General features: G+C 42.6%; 1 protein-coding gene across 8 annotated transcripts in view; it reads right to left on the bottom strand.

Annotated features, from left to right (window-relative positions):
* The window catches only part of LOC106566024 (neuron navigator 1), a 108,843-nt gene that overhangs the window by 39,492 nt on the left and 46,024 nt on the right, over positions 1–23,327 (bottom strand). For 7 of the 8 annotated variants that reach the window (XM_082959436.1, XM_082959440.1, XM_082959438.1 and 4 more), the window contains exons 4-5: positions 10,019–10,160; positions 1,040–1,352 (exon numbers count right to left, since the gene is read on the bottom strand). In XM_082959436.1, the coding sequence (XP_082815562.1) occupies positions 1,040–1,352; positions 10,019–10,160 (455 nt within the window). Of the gene's footprint in view, positions 1–1,039; positions 1,353–10,018; positions 10,161–15,959; positions 16,196–23,327 lie in introns of those variants that run through there. The other variant, XM_082959442.1, reaches the window with a different exon arrangement.

Here is a 23,327-nt window from a genome sequence, read left to right as displayed (position 1 = left end):
TTACAACACAGTCCAAACAAAATCTCATTATTTATTGGGAAACACAAGCACAAAGCAAAATGCTGTGTTATCTGGCCTTAAATCGACAGTACACCATGGCAAACTATTTGACCATGGTTACTGATCAAAACCTTTGAAAAACCTTGATGGGGGCCTCCCAGGTGGGGCAATGGTCTTGGGCACTGCATCAAAGTGCTAGCTGTGCCTCTAGAGATCCAGGTTCGAGTCCAGGCTCTGTCGCAGCCGGCCGCAACCGGGGAGTTTGGCTGGGTTGTGTTTTGGAGGACACACGACTCTCGACCTTTGACTCTCCCGAGTCCATATGGGAGTTGCAGCGATGGGACAAAACTGTAACTACTAATTGGATATCACGAAATTGGGGAGAAAAAGGGATTAAAAAATATTTAAATTAAAATAAAAAATTTTAAAAAAAACGTGAGAAAGTACAGGCTCAGTGAGCACAGCCTTGCCATTGAGAAGGGTAGACATAGGAAAACATGGCTCCTTGTAGAAGAAAGGCTGTGCATCCACTTCACTACAGCAGAACCCGAGACAGAGAGTTTCATTTCCCCTTATTCAATGTTTCAAAGACCTCTCTGATGAGGATAGACTATCTGTCCTGTTGGGGGACACACACAGAGAGCTGTGGGTTGGCAGAGCACTACATTGCTGCCTGCCATAAAATAGGGACAGTGTCTGACAGACCAAGCAACCTGGACATGTCCTATATGCTTATTGTTATTGTTCAATATATGGTTATTTTGACCCTTGGTTATTGTTGTTACTATTTTCCTGTTGACAATATTGATTATTATTATTAATTATGTTAATATTGTAAATCTTCAAAGTAAGCTTTGGCAATACGTACATGCCAATAAAGCAATAAAGCAAACTGAATTGAATTGAGAGAGAGAGACAGAGCGAGAGAGGCAGAGCGAGAGAGGCAGAGCGAGAGAGGCAGAGCGAGTGAGGCAGAGCGAGTGAGGCAGAGCGAGAGAGAAAGAGATAGAGAGAGATAACACATGTTATTCAATCTGACCTGCCACTTTGAGCATGCTCTGAGAGGTGTGGGTAATGGGTGAGGTCACGCCCACAGGAGGGTGGCGCCCCTTCTTATTAAAGTTCCCTGGCTGACCCAGGATCTGGGGCTTCCTCAGTTCCCCTTTGACCCCCGCGTCCTCACTAGCACCCTCCATGGGTCTGGAGGACTTCCTCCACTTGCTGGGGGTCTCGGTCTTGAGGCTCCCAGTCTCGTAGCTGCCCCCGTCCATCTTGCGTGCGGCCTTTGCATCCTCACTGTACCAGGACAGGCCACTCTCCACCAGGGAGCGCTTCTCAGCATCGGTGCGGAGCTGCATAAGGACATAGGGACATAACCATTGAGATATTACATATTCTGCAAATGGAAAAATTATATTTGTATGGTCACAATGGTAAACACAGTGTTGAAGTCAATTCCATTTCAGTTCAATCAATGAAGAAAATAAATCGAAATTCAGATTTAGGAATTCTTGAATTTTCTGAATTAAAAAAAATTGAATTGTAGGGGTCATGTGAGAGGCAGCCAGGTGTGTGTGCGTGTGTGCGTGTGTGCGTATGTGTGAGACACTGTGTTTGTTATCTCTGCCAGAACCTCAGTTTACACTCAGTAATCTCTGCTGTCCCGTCTGAGTGTCTGTCTGCATTTCAGAGAGAGAGCATGTGGGAGGAACTGATAAGCCTGTACTGTTTAACATCAGAGATTCACTGCAGTCACTATGTTATGATCTGCGGAGTCTTTCACTGCAGTAGTCACTAATAGAAAGAATGAGTCAAGGATGAATCATGTTCTTCTTTAAATCCCATAAATGCTGGTGCATCATGGATGATCAGTCTTTTTGACTTGGTGTTCTGAAGCCACATTACATACTCATGACATGCATTGTGGATGACGTGCTACATGAAAGGTTGGTCAATCTGGGCTGATTTAACATTGTACTCGATTCCAAATGCCCCAGTTCTGCTTCAGCTATTTCCACAATGTTTTTCAACGCCCTCCCCTTTCTAAGCCGCTGCTACCATATTACGTAACGACTGCTCTTTCGTGGTCTGCAGGGCAGGCACAATATTAACTGTTCAATTAAACTACAACCAGCTGAGAATGATTCATTCTGACCTTTCCTTACAATAACGTTCAGCACGGTGGCCAAGGCTGGGAGTGGCCAAAACAATATAGTACCTTCCTGTAGGGCACAAATCACCTCAACTCTATTGAATCACCTCTGCTCTCCTCTTTGTTGAGCAGCGCAAGACTCATTCATCAAAACAACAAGGACACAATGCTGTTTCAACTAACGCGTCCCTGAGCAGAAGTCTGTTAATACAAGGTGGACACTGGTTTAGTGGGTAAGTCCATAGATAGAAACTAAAACAGGAAATGCCCGTGCTCAGGTCTCTTCAATGCTGGTCTGACGAATCTGATTCCACACTTTAAGATTGCTTTGATCACGTGGACTGGGATATGTTCTGGATAGCCTCAGACAACAACATTGATGTATACGCTGATTCGGTGAGCGAGTTTATTAGCAAGTGCATCGGTGATATTGTACCCACGGTGACTATTAAAACCTTCCCCAACCAGAAACCGTTGATTGATGGCAGCATTCGCGCAAAACTGAAAGCGCAAACCACTGCTTTTAATCATGGCAAGGCGACCAGAAACATGACCAAATATATACAGTGTAGCTATTCCTTCCACAAGGCAATCAAACAAGCTATGCGTCAGTATAGAGACAAAGTAGAGTCGCAATTCAACGGCTCAGACACGAGACATATGTGGCAGGGTCTACCGTCAATCACGGATTACAAAAAGAAAACCAGCTCCGTCGTGGACACCGACGTCTTGCTCCCAGACAAACTAAACAACTTCTTTGCTCACTTTGAGGACAATACAGTGCCACTAACACGGCCCGCTAACCAAAACCTGCAGGCTCTCCTTCACCGCTGCCAACATGAGTAAAATATTTAAATGTGGTTTTAACCCTCGCAAAGGCAACCGGCCCAGACGGCATCCCTAGCCGCGTCCTCAGAGCATGCGCAGACCAGCAGGCTAGTGTGTTTACGGACATATTCAATCAATCCCTATCCCAGTCTGCTGTTCCCACATGCTTCAAGAGGGCCACAATTGTTCCTGTTCCCAAGAAAGCTAAGGTAACAGCTAAACGACTATCGCCCTGTAGCACTCACTTCAGTCATCATGAATTGCTTTGAGAGACTAGTCAAGGATCATATCACCTCCACCCTACCTGACACCCTAAACCCACTCCAATTTGCTTACCGCCCCAATAGGTCCACAGACGATGCAATCACAATCACATTGCACACTGGCCTAACCCATCTGGACAAGAGGAATACCTATGTAAGAATGCTGTTCATCGATTACAGCTCAGCATTTATCACCATAGTACCCTCCAAATTCATCATTAAGCTCGAGACCCTGGGTCTTGACCCCGCTCTGTGCAACTGGGTCCTGGACTTTCTGACGGGCCGCCCCCAGGTGGTGAGGGTAGGAAACAACATCTCCACCCCGCGGATCCTCAACACTGGGGCCCCACAAGGGTGTGTTCTCAGCCCTCTCCTGTACTTCCTGTTCACCCATGACCGCGTGGCCATGCACGCCTTCAACTCAATCATCAAGTTTGCCGACGACACTACAGTGGTAGGCTTGATTACCAACAATGAAGAGACGACCTACAGGGAGGAGGTGAGGGCCGTCGGAGTGTGGTGTCAGGAAAATAACCTCACACTCAACAGCAACAAAACAAAAGAGATGATCGTGGACTTCAGAAAACAGCAGAGGGAGCACCCCCCAATCCACATCCACGGGACAGTAGTGGAGAAGGTGTAAAGTTTTAAGTTCCTTGGCGTACACATCACAGACAAACTGAAATGGTCCACCCACACAGACAGCGTGGTGAAGAAGGCGCAACAGCACCTCTTCAACCTCAGGAGGCTGAATAAATCTGTCTTGTCACCGAAAACACGCAAACTTTTACAGATGCACAATTGAGAGCATCCTGTCGGCTGTATCACCGCCTGGTATGGCAACTGCTCCACCCACAACCGTAAGGCTCTCCAGAGGGTAGTGAGGTCTGCACAACGCATTACCGGGGGCAAACTACCTGCCCTCCAAGACACCTACACCACCCGATGTCACAGGAAGGCCAAAAAGATCATCAAGGACAACAACCACCTGAGCCACTGCCTGTTCACCCCGCTATCATCCAGAAGACGAGGTCAGTACAGGTGCATCAAAGCTGGGACCGAGAGACTGAAAAAGAGCTTAGATCTCAGACTGTTAAACAGCCATCCCTAACATTGAGTGGCTGCTACCAACATACTGACTCAAATCTATAGCCACTTTAATAATAAAAAATTGGATGTAATAAATGTATCACTAGTAACTTTAAACAATGCCTCTTTATATAATGTTTACATACCCTACATTACTCATCTCATATGTATATACTGTACTCTATACCATCTACTGCATCTTGCCTATGCCGCACGGCCATCGCTCATCCATATATTTATATGTACATATGCTCATTAATTCCTTTACACTTGTGTGTATAAGGTAGTTGTTGTGAAATTGTTAGATTACTTGTTAGATATGACTGCACGGTCAGAACTAGAAGCACAAGCATTTCGCTACACTTGCATTAACATCTGCTAACCATGTGTATGTGACCATTAAAATTTGATTTGATTTGATTTTAAGTAGCTACAACATTATACCAAGCCATAAGAGGGAAATACTGTACTAGGCTATCATCCCAAAATATGACCAATTGATTGTAGGTACTATGTCGCTGCTTTGAGAGCACCATACCGCATCTAATAGGGTATCCTGTTGTGAATTGGGGGGCTGTGAGGATAAAAATTGGGCACAGTAAGCCTTGGCAGCACACCTACTTAATGTGATATAGTCACAGATGGCTCAGTCAGCTATACTAATCCCCATGATTCATCACTCTTCTCTCTCTGGGATGAGGACAAGGACAGCAGGAAGAAGCAGTGTTGCCACAGTAACACCAGGAGTGACAAGATGCCTGCAAAGCATTTTTCACCTGGGGCCAGAGAACTCTGCTACGCATCCCTCTCCCCAATGTCAATATGCCTTGTCCATTGGTGTTTTGGTTAGTGATTATTGTCTTATTTCACTGTGGAGCCTCCAGCCCTGCTCAATATGCCTCAGCTAACCCTCTTGTCTCACCTCCCATACATGCGGTGACCTCACCTGGTTTAATTGATGTCTCTAGAGGCAATACCTCTCTCATTGTCACTCAATGCCTAGGTTTACCTCCACTGTATTCAAATCCTACCATACCTTTTTCTGTGCATTATGCCTTGAATCTATTCTACCGTGCCCAGAAACCTGCTCCTTTCACTCTCTGTTCCGAATGACCTAGACGACCAGTTGTTATAGCCTTTAGCCGTACACTTATCCTATTCTTCCTCTACTCCTCTGGTGATGTAGAGGTTAATCCAGGCCCTGCAGTGCCTGGCTCCACTCCCATTCCCCAGGCGCTCTCATTTGTTGACTTTTGTAACCGTAAAAGTCTTAGTTTCATGCATGTTAACATTAGAAGCCTCCTCCCTAACTTTGTTTTATTCACTGCTTTAGCACACTCTGCCAACCCGAATGTCCTAGCCGTGTCTGAATCCTGGCTTAGGAAGGCCACCAAAAACCCTGAAATTTCCATCCCTAACTATAACATTTTCCGACAAGATAGAACTGTCAAAGGGTGCGGAGTTGCAATCTACTGCAGAGATAGCCTGCAGAGTTCTGTCATACTATCCAGGTTTGTGCCCAAACAATTTGAGCTTCTACTTTTAAAAATCCAGCTTTCCAGAAACAAGTCTCTCACCGTTGCCGCTTGCTATAGACCACCTTCTGCCCCCAGCTGTGCCCTGGACACCATATGTTAATTGATTGCCCCCATCTATCTTCAGAGCTTGTGCTGTTAGATGACCTAAACTGGGACATGCTTAACACCCCAGCCATCCTACAGTCTAAGCTTAATGCCCTCAATCTCACACAAATTATCACTGAACCCACCAGGTACAACCCCAAATCCGTAAACACAGGCACCCTCATAGATATCATCCTAACCAACCCGCCCTCCAAATACACCTCTGCTGTCTTCAACCAGGATCTCAGCGATCACTGCCTCATTGCATGCGCCCGTAATGAGTCTGCGGTCAAACAACCACCCCTAATCACTGTCAAACGCTCCCTAAAACACTTCAGCGAGCAGGCCTTTCTAATCGACCTGGCCCGGGTATCCTGGAAGGATATTGACCTCATTCCGTCAGTAGAAGATGCCTGGTTGTTCTTTAAAAGTGCTTTCCTCACAATCTTAAATAAGCATGCTCCTTTCAATTTTTTTTAAGCAGGAACAGATATAGCCAAGACTTGACTGACATTGACCAGCACAAAAACATCCTGTGGTGTACTGCATTAGCATCGAATAGGCCCCGCAATATGCAACTTTTCAGGGAAGTTAAGAACCAATATACACAGGCAGTTAGGAAAGCGAAGGCTAGCTTTTTCAAACAGAAATTTGCAACCTGCAGCACAAACTCCAAAAAGTTCTGGAAGAATAAAGAGGTACATGGAGAATAAAATCACCTCCTCCCAGCTGCCCACTGCACTGAGGCTAGGAAACACTGTCACCACTGATAAATCCACCATAATTAAACATTTCAATAAGCATTTTTCTACGGCTGGCGATGCTTTCCACCTGGCCACCCCTACCCTGGTCAACACCTCTGCACACCCCACAGCAACTTGCCCAAGCCTCCCCCCTTTCTCCTTCACCCAAATCCAGATATCTGATGTTCTGAAAGAGCTGCAAAATCTGGACCCCTATAAATCAACAGGGCTAGACAATCTGGACCTTCTCTTTCTAAAATTATCAGCCAAAATTGTTGCAACCCCTATTACTAGCCTGTTCAACTTCTCTTTCGAATCGTCTGAGATCCCCAAAGATTGGAAAGCTGCCGCGGTCATCCCCCTCTTCAAAGGGGGAGACACTCTAGACCAAAACTGCTGCAGACCTATATCTATCCTACCCTGCCTTTCTAAGGTCTTCGAAAGCCAAGTTAACAAACAGATCCCCGACCATTTCGAATCCCACCGTACCTTCTCCGCTATGCAATCTGGTTTCCGAGCTGGTCATGGGTGCACCTCAACCATGCTCAAGGTCCTGAACGATATCATAACCTCCATCGATAAGAGACAATACTGTGCAGCTGTATTCTTAGACTTGACCAAGGCTTTTGACTCTGTCAATCACCACATTCTTATCGGCAGACTCAACAGCCTTGGTTTCTCAAATGACTGCCTTGCCTGGTTCACCAACTACTTCTCAGACAGAGTTCAGTGTGTCAAATCGGAGAGCCTGTTGTCCGGACCTCTGGGGGTGCCACAGGGTTCAATTCTCGGGCCGACTCTTTTCTCTGTATACTCCAATGATGTCGCTCTTGCTGCTGGTGATTCTCTGATCCACCTCTACCCAGACGACACCATTCTGTATACTTCTGGCCCTTCTTTGGACACTGTGTTAATTAACCTCCAGACGAGCTTCATTGCCATATAGCTCTCCTTCCGTGGCCTCCAACTGCTCTTAAATGCAAGTAAAACTAAACGCATGTTCGCTACCAGCACTTGCCCGCCTGTCCAGCATCACTACTCTGGACGGTTATGACTTAGAATGTGTGGACATCTACAAATACCTAGGTGTCTGGTTAGACTGTAAACTCTCCTTCCAGACTCACATTAAGCATCTCCAATCCAAAATTAAATCTAGAATCGGCTTCCTATTTCGCAACAAAACATCCTTCACTCATGCTGCCAAACAAACCCTCGTAAAACTGACTATCCTACCGATCCTGACTTCGGAGATGTCATTTACAAAATAGCCTCCAACACCCTACTCAGCAAATTGGATGCAGTCTATCACAGTGCCATCTGTTTTGTCACCAAAGCCCCATATACTACCCACCACTGCGACCTGTATGCTCTCGTTGGCTGGCCCTCTCTTCATATTCATCGCCAAACCCACTGGCTCCAGGTCATCTATAAGTCTTTGCTAGGTACAGCCCTGCCTTATCTCAGCTCACGGGTCACCATAGCAGCACTCACCCGTAGCACGCGCTCCAGCAGGTATATTTCACTGGTCACCCCCAAAGCCAATTCCTCCTTTGGCCACCTTTCCTTCCAGTTCTTTGCTGCCAATGACTTGAATGAATTGCAAAAATCACTGAAGCTGGAGACTCATACCTCCCTCACTAACTTTAAGCACCAGCTGTCAGAGCAGCTCACAGATCACTGCACCAGTACATAGGCCATCTGTAAATAGCCCATCCAACTACCTCATCCCCATACTGTTTTTTTTCTCCTTTGCACCCCAGTATCTCTACTTGCACATTCAACTTCTGCAATCTATCACTCCAGTGTTTAATTGCTAAATTGTAATTATTTTGCCACTATGATCTATTTATTGCCTTACCTCCCTTATCTTATTTGCACACACTGTATATAGACTTTTTTTTCTCTATTGTGTTATTGACTGTATGTTTGTCTATTCCATGTGTAACTCTGTGTTGTTGTTTGTGTCACACTGCTTTGCTTTATCTTGGCCAGGTCGCAGTTGTAAATGAGAACTTGTTCTCAACTAGCCTACCTGGTTAAATAAAGGTGAAATAAAATAATAATAAAAAAATAAAGACAACCTCTGTAATTACCCCGCCACACTGATACAGAAGAAAATCTGAATTCTCAAAACATAATTGATTCCTGAAAGTTGATGTGATCATTTGTGGTGTAAGGATAAGCGAAGAGGTCACTAAAGGGCTATTAGAAGAGCCTTATGAAGCGATATCAGTGACTGTTTTTCCACCTGAGTGATCACCTACTAAAAGTGTCACCTTTCAATCCAATGTAGATGTCCACCGACTAAGTTGGATGAATGCTTTTGCAGTGTTAAATATCACCTTTATCCATGTCTGATTGATGACGTCACCATCTTTATCCATGTCAGATTTTTATTTTTTTACATTTATTTAACTAGGCAAGTCAGTTAAGAACAAATTATAATTTTCAATGACAGCCTAGGAACAGTGAGTTAACTGCCTGTTCAGGGGCAGAACGCCAGATTCGTACCTTGTCGGCTCAGGGATTTGAACTTGCAACCTTTACGATTACTAGTCCAACACTCTAACCACTAGGCTACCCTGCCACCCCAGGACATCTTTATCCATGTCTGATTGATGACGTCATCATCTTTATCCATGTCTGATTGATGACATCCATGTCTGATTGATTGACATTGCGGCGTTGGCCGTGTGAACTGTTTCTTTGGGACCCAAATGACACAGGCAGATTTGACACGCTTCTGCAGAGGGTGAATCATACACACACAGGCAGGCAGGCAGGCAGGCAGGCAGGCAGGCAGGCAGGCAGGCAGGCAGGCAGGCAGGCAGGCAGGCAGGCAGGCAGGCAGGCAGGCAGGGGGACAAAGAGACAGGCAATGGTTGCAATGTAAATCATGAAATACAAACCTGAACTTTGAGGACAAAGAACTTAGGTAATTGTAGTCTTATATAAATAACTTAGCATCTGTTCCCAGTTATAGCAGTGAGACAGTGTGTGTGTGCGTGCGCATAGAGTAGTTTGTCAAACAAAGCAGGTAGACAGGGAAATAGATTCACTGTCAGTCATGAAATACTGACCTAAACTTATAGAGGAAAAACGGTGTTCTTCCATAACTCACACTGATAAAGATGTTCCTTTTTATCTGCTGGAATATGCTTTCAGGTCCTGTCAAATACCTGGTATACTGCCTGCCCTCACAGGGTATCTGCTTACAGTTTCTCCAGTAAGATCCATGTGTGTGCAGGCAGTAGCCTATATAGTTTACAGAGATACAACAGAAACATAAGGCTGTTGTGGTTGAATGTGCCCTTCACTCACCATGGCAGAGGAGTTGCGTCTGGATCCGAGGGGTGTGGTGGGCAGAGAGTTGAGGGAGGAGCTGGCGTTGAACTCCTCAGAGCTGAGGTTGTCTACAGAGCCATCGCTGAGCCCACTGCTGATGGAGCTGCTCTCTTCCCAGCTGAAAAGAGAAGGGGTCAAAGGTTATAATAAAGCAGAGCATGGTACTGTTTAGAAGGGAATATATCGTTACTGTGTATTAACAGTTATAAAGCTATCTAACAGTAAAGGAAGGGGATACCTAGTCAGTTGGACAACTAAATGCATTCAACTGAAATGTGTCTTCCACATTTAACCCAATCCCTCGTAGTTAAAGAGGAGGTTATCAAAGGAGAAGACAAAGGTAGGCTTAAATTGGCAACAGCTTTGACTGTCCATCTGTCCTCCTGAAGGGATACCATGGTAACAGCCAGCTACAAGCTGTTCGATCAGACAAGGGATGCCTAGGTTACACCACACAGCTGCTTTGATTCTAACACAACAAGGAACTCTCTTTATCATCTCAGTGACAAACTACAGCTCCATGAGTGGCACTTTGACTGAAGTTTCCTCAGCACGGGACGTTTCTGTGAAATCAAGTTGACTGGGTGAGGCTGAGGGTGGCGGTGGGTTGACAAGTAGCTCAGGGATGGTGTGCTCCAAGGAGCGATAGAACAGGGGAGTTAGAGAAGAAGGGGAAATCCCAGTGACAGCTGCCTTTGGGTCTGGGCTGTCGTCCCGCCACCCGCCTGCCTGACCTGGCCTGGCCTGGGTTGTCCTGGGACAGATGATGCTGGAGAGGCTCATACGTGAGAGGAGGGAGGGAGGGAGGTGGACACACAGATGAGCAGTTACAGTGTGGTACTGTAACCCAAAAATATGTTGCTCGCTCACAAGACAGCAACTAATACTTGGACCAAATGGATCCCTGAATAAATCTGAATAGGAGTGAATTTGAATTTCACACTCTAAAAATACAGGTCATTGAATTTCACTCTAAAAATACAGGTCATTGAATTTCACACTGAAAATACAGGTCATTGAATTTCACACTGAAAATACAGGTCATTGAATTTCACACTGAAAATACAGGTCATTGAATGTAACTGAATGTGAGAAGGGGTGGAGGATGTACTCGAGACGATTATTGTCATGTAAGGCTCAGAACAAGACAAAACAGACTTTTTAAATGGAGACCCGGGTTCTGAAGCGAGCTTTGTATGGCTTTATTGTTTCAATAGAAACATCTCAAGAGTGCTGTAATGCTAAGTACCTCTTAGATGTATGTAACTGTTATGTTCTCTCACAAACGTGTCAGATAGCAAAAGGTAGATACTGTAATAAGACCCTTAGAAAGCCGAGTCATTCCTGACTTCTCTTCTCTGTATGTGCTTTCCTGCCCGGCTGAGTTGAAATGGCTCTTTGTGGGTTTCTACTCTGCAATTAGCAGGGTGATGGAACATGGAATTGCATATGTAGAAAACACTGGGAGAAAAAAACGGTATATAGAAAGTCTGAAGCAGAGGAGGCAATTGGACTTAATCACATGGCTACATGGCTACATCCAAAAAAAGGGCATTGGGTAAAACCTAGAATCTACTGGAACACTTCAGTATATAATTTTACGCACTGAAGTGCACTACTACCATAAATGTACAGGACAAAAAGGATATGTTGGTGTCGGTCACAAAATTGTATAAAGTCCCTTAATTAATGTTGCATTTCTCAGAAGCACCAATCACCCTAAGTGGATACATGAATCTAAAAAGAGGTTTATAAACAAGGGGCTTTATTTCCTTCCCATCCCTCATCAGGTAGACATATAAAACAGACACACAGAACTGTTGGCCAACACAGAGACAGGGTGTTGAGTGATGTTTTCATTGGTTCTAAGCCTGATCTGCGTTGCTGCACTGCAGTGCTCTCCGTAGGTGGTTGTCAAACACAACCATCTCATTAAAGATAATCCACAGAAATTAGTGGCAATTATGAGTTAATATCCTTTCCAAACCTCTAAATATCCTTTTAATATCCTTTCAAGAATAGTAGGAATATTGCATCCGTCTGATATGTTAGCTTTATGTCTAGCTGGCTTGGAGAAAATAGATATTGAAGATGGCAAGATTGGGGGTTTATATATTGAATGCTAAGCAGAGTTTTGTGATGTACAATGGTTGAAATGTACTTCTTGGTCTATAAACTTTGTACAGAGGACTGAGGTGAGCCACATTTGTCGCCACATTTGTCGCAATGCTATAAACAGCAGTCTTGGTACAACCACAGACCAGCAAGGATTCATCACGGGTCTAGGCTGAACAGCATGGACCTCAGCTCACAGTAATACTACAACTTGGCCTAAATGTGTGATGAGTTGATGTCCAAGGAAAGGTTCCTTCTTCCACATTGTGATTTGAAAATGTTATTCTCATACACACTGGTGAAACCAGCATGTTTGTTACTTGATAAAGATCACATTTTGAGGGAGAGCCTGTTCTTTAAGGCCAGTCATTCAGTGTTCTGGCATTATTGAACTGATTAACAGAGATCCACAGGTACTCACCCCAGTCTTTAATATTTGAAAAGTCACACCTTATGCAGTAATTTTCAGCCAGTGGTTTGTTACAAAGGAATGACCCTGGCGTGTCCAGTATCTCCCCAAGGGGGTGGCAAATCCAGACCGGGAGGATCTGCAACTCTGTATAGCCTGTAGTCTGTTGATATTGCAACATGTGTCTACTTTGGAGCTTACATTTCAGAGTTAAAACTCAGACAAGGAGGGTGGGAGGAACATAACCACTTACTGTACATACTTCATACATTGGGGTGGAAATGAGCTTTTTGTTTTCCGTGGCACTGCTCCAGCTTACCGGCTGATTCATGCGTTAGTGCTATTATTTGAATTTCTGTCGTTGAGAAAATGTTTTGGTTTGAAAGATTGAGGGAGGGGTTGTGTGGTGGGTGAAGGAGGGAGGGGGGGAGACAATATGATCTACATTCTCCCCTCCTCCCTAGCGGAGCACAAACTGGGACCAGCTGTGTGCAACAAGAGGACTCTTATTGGTTACCAAAAGCTTGTCATTGTGTAATGCACTAGATGTTCATGGCAAGATGATCTGACTGCTAAAAGACAACCTTCTGCATACTGTAGGGAGACTAAACCTAACAATGATTTCACTTGATTCAATCAATCATACTAAATTGAAAACATCAACAATCATGCAGAGAAATGTGTGACATTTTGCGCTATATTGATTTATGTCAACCATATTCATATAGCTGTGACTACATAAACAAACCACTAGCATCCTCATACAGAGAAAGATTAACACTACCATGAGACTTTGATGCCATTCCTGCAAGGCTAATAAGTGGTCCATTTGGATAAGCACCCAGGCACCACACCTAATAAAACAACATGGAACTTCCTCCACAAACACATACACAGGGATACATGTCACTTGAACAGGTTTAAAGCCACTGTTGCTGCACCACACTATTGGAGAGTCCCACTTTTGATGTGTGTGGTAACATGTGGATCGTCTGACCCGATAGATGTCACGAGATAGTAAAAGGTGTGTAAACCATTAACGGTCAAGTCCTTGAAACAACCAGACCTGTGTCATATAATCCCAAATACTTTAGCTGCACTTTGCCCGGTATATGGAAATAATGGGAAAGTCCCAAAAGTGCAATCTCCAAGCTAAATCAAGTGCACCTCCAATATATTCAATTTACAGCGCCTTATGAAAGTATTCACACTCCTTACCTTTTCCAGATTTTGTTGTGTTATTTCCAGACTTTTAAATTGATAATATTTATATTTTTTGTCAGTGGCCTACACACAATACCCCATAATGTCAAAGTGGAATTATGTTTATCAAAATTAATCAACCCCTTTGTTATTGCAAAACTAAATTAGTTCAGGAAAAATGTGCTTAACAAGTCACGTAATACATTGCATGGACTCATTCTGTGTGGAATGATAGTGTTTAACATGATTTTTTAATGAGTACCTCATCTCTGTACCCCACACATACAACTATCTAAAAGGTCCCTCAGTCAAGCAGTGAATTTCAACCACAAAGTCTTCCAATGCCTTGCAAAGGACACCTACTGGTAGATGGGTAAAAAAGCAGACATTGAAATTCCCTTTAAGCATGGTGAAGTTATTCATTACACTTAGGATGGTGTATCATTACACCCATTCACAACAAAGATACAGGCCTCCTTCTTAACTCAGTTGCCAGAGAGGAAGGAAACCACTCAATGATGACTTTAAACAGTTACAGAGTTTAATGGCTGGGATAGGAGAAAACTGAGGACAGATCAACAACATTGTAGTTACTCCACAATACTAACCTAATTGACAGAGTGAAAAGAAGGAAGCCTGTACAGAATACAAATATTCCAAAACGTGCATCCTGTTTGCAATAAGACACAAAAGTAATACTGCAAATAATGTGGCAAATCAATTCACTTTTTGTTCTGAATAAAAAGGACTGGGAATTTTTCAGGATAAAAAATAAATGTAATGGAGCTAAGCACAGAAAACCTGGATTAGTCTGCTTCCACCAGACACTGGGAGACAAATTCACCTTTCAGTAAGGCCAAATTCACCTAAAAAAACGAGGCCAAATCTTCACTGGAGTTGCTTACCATGAAGACAGTGAATGTTCCTGAGAGGCAGAGTTACAGTTTGGACTTAAATCTGCTTGAAAATCTATGGCAAGACCTGAAAATTGTTGTCTAGCAATGATCAACAACCAATTTGACATATCTTAAAGCATTTTTAAAAGAACAGTGTGCAAATATTGTACAATCCAGGTTGGCAAAGCTCTTAGAGACTTACCCAGAAAGACTCACTGCTGTAATCACTGCCAAAGGTGATTCTAAAATGTATTGACTCAGGGGGTTGAATACTTCTCTAATCAAAATACATCAGTGCTTCATTTATTTTTGACAAATGTTAGAATTGTTCTTCCACTTTGACATTATAGATTATTTTGTGTAGATCGTTGACAAAAATGACAATTAAATCCATTTTAATCCCACTTTGTAACACAACAAAATGTGCAAAAATGAAAGGGGTGTGAACACGTTCTGAGTGCACTGTATGTATTTGGACTGAAAGAAGGACGGCAGACAGTACAGCTAGGCAAAAATACAGTTCATGACTCTTGGGAGCACATACCTGTGGCTGAACGCTCAATGAATCTTCAATTACCCAGATACTGTAGCTGGGTGTTCTTTTAACCAATCCCATAATTGCTTGTGAAAAACAAGTGCCTACTCTCCATCTAGCAAGACCTCAGTGCTTATTTGCCAAAGTATAGAGCTTTGCTTGATAAGAAAAATGTTGACTGTCTGTCTCTGAGTCACTTACTCTAGATCCATTTGAACAATTGACCCAGCAGGTAGCCTATATGCAGATATATCCTTTTTAGAAAATGTCAGTATTTATATAGCCTATAATCTAGTCATTTTATCAAAACTCTATTACATTAGCAGGTAAAAAAATATCAAGATTAGAAATTTCCCATGGCAAAGCTGCTGTGGATAGATGAAATAAACTGATGAGAGATTTTTTCTTTTAAACTGCAACTATGCATTTCAGTTGATTGATTTCAATAACATACAATTTTTTACATAATTGCCTTTTTTCAATTAGAAGAAAAAAAACAATTGAAATGTCTCTTTCAATGCTTTTGTTTGTTTTTCAACAGTTGCCAGGCTAATTCCCATCATTTCATCAGGTGAGAAAGCTACAATGGGCACAATGTTACATTCTAAACAGTTCATTGGTCAACTCTTGAGTCATACAAACACCTTTCAAATTCCATGCATTCACAGTATTGAGAATAATTTACAGAGCTACAGTACATCGTCTGATGGTGTTACACGCTGTTCTGTATTGTTATAATCATCATCGCTTAGTGCCTACCTTGGATCCGAAGTAAAATGTATGGTCCTTTTCGCACCGGGCGCAGTCCGCTGCCGCATTGGCGGCACTTTCCCAATTAGCACACGTCCGCTCATTTTCGCGCAATTCTGACATAAAAAAGCATTTAGAAGAAAAATAATCACGTAACGTCATGAAGGCTCAACGCTCCATTCAAATCTTTATTGCAGCAACCTCCTATTCCCCATACAGTAAGGACTGCGAACCAGTTGGGAAACACCCCCAAGTAAGAAGCTAAAAAGTGACCCCCCTACTCTCCCTCTCCTGATGGTTAACAGCTGTTCCCAAAACTGCCACATGTAAACCCACATCATATCATCAACACCACCATTAGAGCTACTTGAATACACGAATTGTTCAATAACCCTTGAATATTGCCCTCTAGGGTTAACATGGATATTACATAACATGGCATATGACACTGGCCCATTATGTTTAAGATGACAATACGTTAAATGTACAGAGAAATAATTTTACAGGATGAATCTGGAAGTTAGGGGGGAGCCTTGCTTTGCTGTAGGCTATATATGTCAACATTACATACGCTTAAAATATTCAGAGGATATAAATCTAATCAATATTGGGTTTTTTTTTATTTATTTAACCTTTCTTTAACTAGGCATGAGAACATAGAGAAGCAGCTAATGTTCACTTAGACTTAGAATAGACCACTACACTAATAGGCTACAATAAATACACCCATTGTGTTACTGTAGCTAAATACTTGCTGCTCCACAGCCTATTCCACGGCTCTACTGTGTTCCTGGAGAGCTAACGTCCTGGGTCTGGTTCCTGATAGCATTGGAACTTGGGGTTATGAGTGTTTTGAGGATGCATCATTCCTACAACGGCCAAAGATGGAACATGTGTTTCTCAAAACACGCAGAAAGAACGTTCTGTAACACTTAATTTTAAACTGGATCATCTGGGTTAACTTAGTTCAGCTGGTAAAAACATGATCAGTAGGTCAACCTCACTGACTGGGATCTAATAAGAATGTCATCCCAGATGTGGAAAAAGACACTGCTTCAAAGCATAGTACATGTAATTACTAGTTTCAAAGCTTCTGGAAGTTCCACTTCATTTTTTATTTATTTTATTGAACCTTTATTTAACTAGGGACTCCCAATCACGGCCGGTTGTGATGCAGCCTGGAATCAAACCAGGGTCTGTAGTGACGCCTCTGAGATGCAGTGCCTTAAACTGCTGCGCCACCCGGGAGCCCAATTGACATGGCTGCTCTTGGATCATCTTTCTCCATTCATATCTTACCTTAACACTATAATTATTCCTCAGTACTGACGACAGATCAGCTTCTAGAGATATATTATCATCATTTCACAATAAGGTACAGAAATTAAGTAAAACTTCCAGAAGCTTTAAATTGAAGGCCAGGTTGTAAGGGTGGGTAATGTACTGTATGAGTACAGATTAATAACAAGTAAGTACCCCTCAAGGTACACTTCATTGTAACTAGCTACATCCTGTGTAACACCTAGTAATTACAGTGTACTTAGTGCATGTCATGTTTGCCTATGCTTTGAAACAGTGTGTTTTTTCTGATGACCAAGTTAACCCAGACCGTACACTTTATTTTGGTGGCAAGTGCTAGCAATAACATTGAGTGGAGATATATTTTCAACGATGCACATTCATAGGTCAGTAATGACAGCCTACTGAACAAAATCTATCGGACACCGAGCGTGTCCACGACGGGTCACAACCTTTGTGACAGTTGTTACTGAATCGGATGCATCTGAGATGAAACAAAACAGTAAGTTGGTGAATGTAGTGGAAACCTGCCCATTTGTAACAAGCCTTGTAACACCTTTGTATTTACAGACCTCAATTACTACCAGCTACATGTTGTTATTACAGTGTAACTATTGTTACAGTTAACTACAATACTTGTTACAGTGTAATTACACATATAATATAATAATAAGGACCTCTTCAAATGAAGTGTTACCTAACGTTCGCTAAATGCATCGTTGGAGCAAGTGTCAATCGTGATCGGATCGAAATAAATTGGCATGGCTGCTCTTGGATCATCTTTCTCCATTCATATCTTACCTTAACACTATAATTATTCCTCAGTACTGACCACAGATCAGCTTTCTCCATTCATATCTTACCTTAACATTATAATTATTCCTCAGTACTGACGACAGATCAGCTTTCTCCATTCATATCTTACCTTAACATTATAATTATTCCTCAGTACTGACGACAGATCAGCTTTCTCCATTCATATCTTACCTTAACATTATAATTATTCCTCAGTACTGACGACAGATCAGCTTTCTCCATTCATATCTTACCTTAACATTATAATTATTCCTCAGTACTGACGACAGATCAGCTTTCTCCATTCATATCTTACCGTAACATTATAATTATTCCTCAATACTGACAACGAATCAGCTTCTAGAGATATATTATCATCTATATGTCTGCAAATATTCAGGCGGCTTATTTCAATGCTTAGCCTACCCTATAATAATGCAGATAAATCAGATATGGCACATCATTGAGCACACTACTCATCATTAATTATATTGAGGCAACAACTACAGACAGTAGCCTACAATTAGCAAAATAGAACTCGATTGAATGAACATAAAAGTGCGTTCAATATGATTGAAATATATAGGACTATGTAGCCTACTGTGTTTACCTTTTAATGCAATCATCTCGGTATTCGCTTAAAGGATAATTTTATCCTCTGCTTGTAACAATTTTCATTTTAGTCATTTAGCAGATGATCTTATCCAGAGCGACTTGCAGTTCAAACATTTTCACCCTTTTTTCCTCCCATACTGATCCCAATGGGAATGGAACCAACAACCCTAGCATTGCAAGTGCCATGCTCTACCAACTGAGCCACACTGGACTATTGCAAAGACATATGCAACTTTGAATGTGTAGTCAACTTCGTTCTGAAATGATCATTGGTCACAGAGAAACAGATAAACATCTTGATTCTATGTTTAGCGGAGATCTTCTGTGTATAAATGGATGTGGATGGGCAAACAATTATCTAACGATGCACTTAGCTGTTCTACAAGTGGTCTGAGCCCCTTGATAAATAACAAGCGTTTTCAAGTGAAACAGCTTGGATATTTAAAGATGCTCCTACAAAGGTTTTTATGATGAACTTAAAATCCTTTTGGGAAACCGGGCACTCCAACCCTAATCTAGTGCACCTGATTCTAATAATTAACTGGTTGATAAACTAAATCAGGTTAGTTACAACTGGGGTTGGACAGAGTAACTTTACAGGAGGGTAGCTCTCCAGGAACAGGGTTGGAAAGTAAACCTACATGAGGGTAGCTCTCTAGAAACAGGGTTGGAGGGCCCTGGCCTATTCTTTTTAACCTATTTTAAAACATTATTCACTTTCTGAGACCAGGGTGGGATGTCCAGGCATGGGCCGGGTAGACTAGCATCCAGTAACTCTGTGTACTGAATGACTCACAAGGCTAAGTCAACCACAACATAATCTAACCTCCAGCAGGGCATGAGGAACCTCGGAAAACGTTATCCTGGTCCCTCCCCTCATTAGTAACAGAGCATTCTCAACGTGATGTCATCAGGTCAGAGGAGCGACGGGCCAACAACTTTGGGAGGTGCACTGTGTGGGCCAAGAAGTTTCCTCCCCAACAAAAGGGCTTACCAAGAAAAACTTCAAAAATGCCTAATTCGAGACAGAAAGAAGTTGGAGCACTGAACAAAAAAGCCAGAGATTAATTTATTATTTGTTCAGGCTTTAATCTAGGCATGGGCAACTGGCGGACCGTGGGCAGGGATCAATTTACCCCCTCCCACCCATTTTCTTTTTTTTTATTCAAAAATATGAATACAGTCTCGGGGATCATCATCATCACATTAAGCAAGCTAGCTAGATATGTTTCCATGCAACCTATTTCCACATGTTTTTTTTTCATTGTGACAACCATCGAGATTTTACACATAGAAGGAGCAAGAGTGTGTAAATAAACGTCATGGGCACACAGTGGGTACACAAGATATCTGCCATGGTAGTTCCTGAGTTGGGACAGACTAAACAGTGAGTGATCTGTTATGAGCTAGCACCATCCACACCACAGATCTGTTATCAGCTAGCACCATCCACACCACAGATCTGTTATCAGCTAGCACCATCCACACCACAGATCTGTTATCAGCTAGCACCAGCCACACCACAGATCTGTTATCAGCTAGCACCAGCCACACCACAGATCTGTTATCAGCTAGCACCAGCCACACCACAGATCTGTTATCAGCTAGCACCAGCCACACCACAGATCTGTTATCAGCTAGCACCAGCCACACCACAGATCTGTTATCAGCTAGCACCATCCACACCACAGATCTGTTATCAGCTAGCACCATCCACACCACAGATCTGTTATCAGCTAGCACCAGCCACACCACAGATCTGTTATCAGCTAGCACCAGCCACACCACAGATCTGTTATCAGCTAGCACCAGCCACACCACAGATCTGTTATCAGCTAGCACCAGCCACACCACAGATCTGTTATCAGCTAGCACCAGCCACACCACAGATCTGTTATCAGCTAGCACCATCCACACCACAGATCTGTTATCAGCTAGCACCAGCCACACCACAGATCTGTTATCAGCTAGCACCATCCACACCACAGATCTGTTATCAGCTAGCACCATCCACACCACAGATCTGTTATCAGCTAGCACCATCCACACCACAAATCTGTTATCAGCTAGCACCATCCACACCACAGATCTGTTATCAGCTAGCACCAGCCACACAACTGGCAATGGGAAGATTTCTGCCCAAAGAGAAAACAAAAGATATGTCCCAGACAGATGAACTGTGGTGATGATAGTAGAATAGAAGACTGTTGTCTCCCTGTATCTCCTGATACTCATACCCTGATCTTTTAGTACAAATTATCTGATCAAAAAAATCTGTTTCCCTGTTGCTGTTTTTATTTATTCAGTCAGTGACCCTCATCCCTTCCTCATCCATAACAACTGTAACTTAATCAAATTGAATTTGTATCGTAATAAAGATAATAACTGTATTTGTGAAGTGCTTTTTAAACATTATGCTCATACGGAAAGCCCTTCCCAAGAGACGTATTTCCTGCTTCCTTTGAAAGGTGCTGCAGTATAACAGGCATGAATACAAGTACTATACATGCTTTACATCTCCTGTTTATCCGAGCATTTCAAAGTGCTGTTAAACAAACTGTCAACTATCCTCTACGTAACCTTTACTAAGGTGTACGTGTAACTACTAATATTGCCATTACCTCTTGACCAAATGACTTGTGTCTGAAATAACCTCTCCAAAATGTTTGCTTAGGTCACGACTCACCATTCAATAACATAGCAGTATTGACTGGGATATGTACAAGCTGTTTAAACACTGATTTCCACTGTCAGTGAGAATGACCGTGTAGGCAATGGCCGTAACACACAACATGTGCTGTTCTATCTTTGCTTTGGTTAACTGCTGTTCTCTGTAGGTTGCATGAGAGCAGACAGGAAGCTGCTTTCATATCCTGACCTTCATATGGCTGTGGCCTTTATCTATCTGTGTCTGTCAGCTCTTCCTGCTGGACCAGATCAAAAGGTAAAGAGCAAAGCTGTCTGTTCTACTTAACATTTTTGCAAATCCAAGTTTGATGTTTAGTTGAAATTAGTAGGTATACCCCCTGCCTTTAATAGTCTAAAAAGAGACTTTAACTTTGTTCTAAATGAAACGGGTGGAGGGATGGTGAGTGGGTGGGAGGGAGAGAGAGCTCTGTACTTCCTTCCCTCAGAATGAATCTCAAATATTAATCTAGAATTAGCATTGGCTGAGATAGTGTATTAAAGCACAGCTAAAATATTGATAGGTGGCAGGTGAGCCTCTTTATCTACACCGTACAGTACTATGGAAAAAAAACTTTAATCTTCAGCCCAGTCCAGAGTAAAAACAGGTATCCAGACACTGTTGTAAAACGCTATAGAAAGCTATATTCACTGCTCTTTGACAACACTTTTGATTTGATTACCCTGTGGAGCACCATTCAGGCATCCAGGAAGTGACTGCTACTTAAAAAGGCTTGACTCAACAACCTGGATAAAGATCATATGAACTCAATCCATTTTCCTAAATAATAGCATTGTTGACATCTCTACTCCATAATGACTACCAAGCCTAATGGTGCAACGACACAATCATTCCAGCAGACGGCACAATGAGTCCAGAGTGAGGGGGCTTGATATGGCGTGGACAATGGCACGAATTGGCACAATGACTTAGGTCTCATTGCTGTATTTGTCTGCAGATGGTGTCTAGCCAGTACAGTCTTTCTATATTGTATTCTATTTGTGCACAATTTGTCCACATACTTTCATTAATCAATTTATATTCAATAACTCTATCATGAGGAGAGGCATAATTTAATGCATTAGAAAAGGCATAAAAGTGTCTAAGCAGCGCTCGGAGGATCAAAGTCAGCGTCCAGTGGCTCACCCTGCAGTTCAGTTAGTGTATTATGTCCATTTTATCCTCTTGTTCAATCAATAGATGAATGAGAAAGACAGTGATGCACTGCACCAGTAGATCACTGATCTAACAGTAACCCTGGCATAGCTAACAGGATTGTGTTGGCATCAGCAAGTCAAGGCAAGGCGGTACAGCACAGCAAAGCAGCTCCATTAACAGTAGCAGTAAAACAGTAATGGTTCTGAAATGCATCAGTGAGTCCATCTGAAACTGGAACCCTGTAGCTGTATCCCTGTGGAAATGTCCTCTGTCCAACCACTGGGCTGGAAAACAAGAGCAACACAGCAGTCTCCATGAGTCAGACTGGACCTCAGACAGTACAGGAGAGTCCCCTTACCTAACATTCACATCACAGGGACACATGGCTTGTAAATATTGGGTTTTTATGTTTTTGTTACGTTGTATTTGTAAATGTTGTATGATTGGTGTACATGCAGGGCTTCCTTGTAAAAGAGGTATTGGTCTCAATGGGATTTCCTTGTTAAAATAAAAAAAAATATATATATAAAACAAATAAACCTAGCCCTGATATGGCTAATGGAGGCTGCCTGCCACTAGGCAGGTAGCCTAGTGGTTAGAGCGTTGGACTAGTAACCGAAAGGTTGCAAGATTGAATCCCCGAGCTGACAAGCTAAAAATCTGTTGTTCTGCCTCTGAACAAGGCAGTTAACCTATGGTTCCCCGGTAGGCTGTCATTGAAAATAAGAATTTGTTCTTAACTGACTTGCCTAGTTAAAAAAATTTTTTCTTCATATAATTAGGCAAATCAGTTAAGAACAAATTCGTATTTACAATGATGGTCT

This window comes from Salmo salar, chromosome 12 (assembly GCF_965601325.2).
Source record: "Salmo salar chromosome 12, fSalSal1, whole genome shotgun sequence".
NCBI lineage: Eukaryota > Metazoa > Chordata > Actinopteri > Salmoniformes > Salmonidae > Salmo > Salmo salar.
Note: the sequence above shows the minus strand (reverse complement) of the source record. Positions and strands in the feature narration are given on the sequence as shown.